We start from the raw sequence: 552 nt of genomic DNA, 5'->3' as shown, positions 1-552 counted from the left end.
GACAGTCTTAATCAGTTGAGTCCTTCCAGCATAAGACAGCTTTTTGGCTGTCCATGAGTTGATCCTTGCCATAATCTTGTCAATGAGGGGATACCATTGTATTATGTTCATCTTCTTTGTTGAGAGAGGCATCCTAAGTATTTGAAAGGTAGTTCCTCCATTGTATATCCCAACTGTTGTATGATTTGCTGCTTTACCTCCATTCGAACTCCTCCACAGTAGATAGAACTTTTTGCCTGATTTGCCTGCAATCCTGAGGCTTGAGAGAACTTTGAAAAACATCTTTGCAGCATTTTAATGGACTCCAGATCACCCCTTGAAAACAGAAGTAGATCATCTGCAAAACATAGGTGAGTAATGGCCAACTTGGAACATTTGGGATGATATTTAAACACTTTTTCTTCTCTAAGTTCTTTGAACAATCTACTGAGGTATTCCATTGCTATGGCAAAGAGAAATGGTGACATAGGATCCCCTTGTCTAAGTCCTTTTGCTGCATCAAATCTCTGAGTAGTTTGTCCATTAACAACAATAGTATAATTCACTATTTTC

General features: G+C 38.6%; 1 protein-coding gene across 1 annotated transcript in view; it reads right to left on the bottom strand.

Annotated features, from left to right (window-relative positions):
• Positions 1-72, bottom strand: part of LOC107022238 — an 897-nt gene extending 825 nt beyond the window's left edge. The window contains exon 1 of the mRNA XM_015222912.1: positions 1-72. This exon is cut by the window's left edge and continues 425 nt beyond it. Coding sequence (XP_015078398.1) covers positions 1-72 — 72 coding nt within the window.
• Positions 73-552: the final 480 nt, after the last annotated feature.

The sequence above is a fragment of the Solanum pennellii genome, chromosome 1, assembly GCF_001406875.1.
Source record: "Solanum pennellii chromosome 1, SPENNV200".
Classification (NCBI taxonomy): Eukaryota; Viridiplantae; Streptophyta; class Magnoliopsida; order Solanales; family Solanaceae; genus Solanum; species Solanum pennellii.
This window is presented reverse-complemented; position numbering and strand designations above follow the sequence as displayed.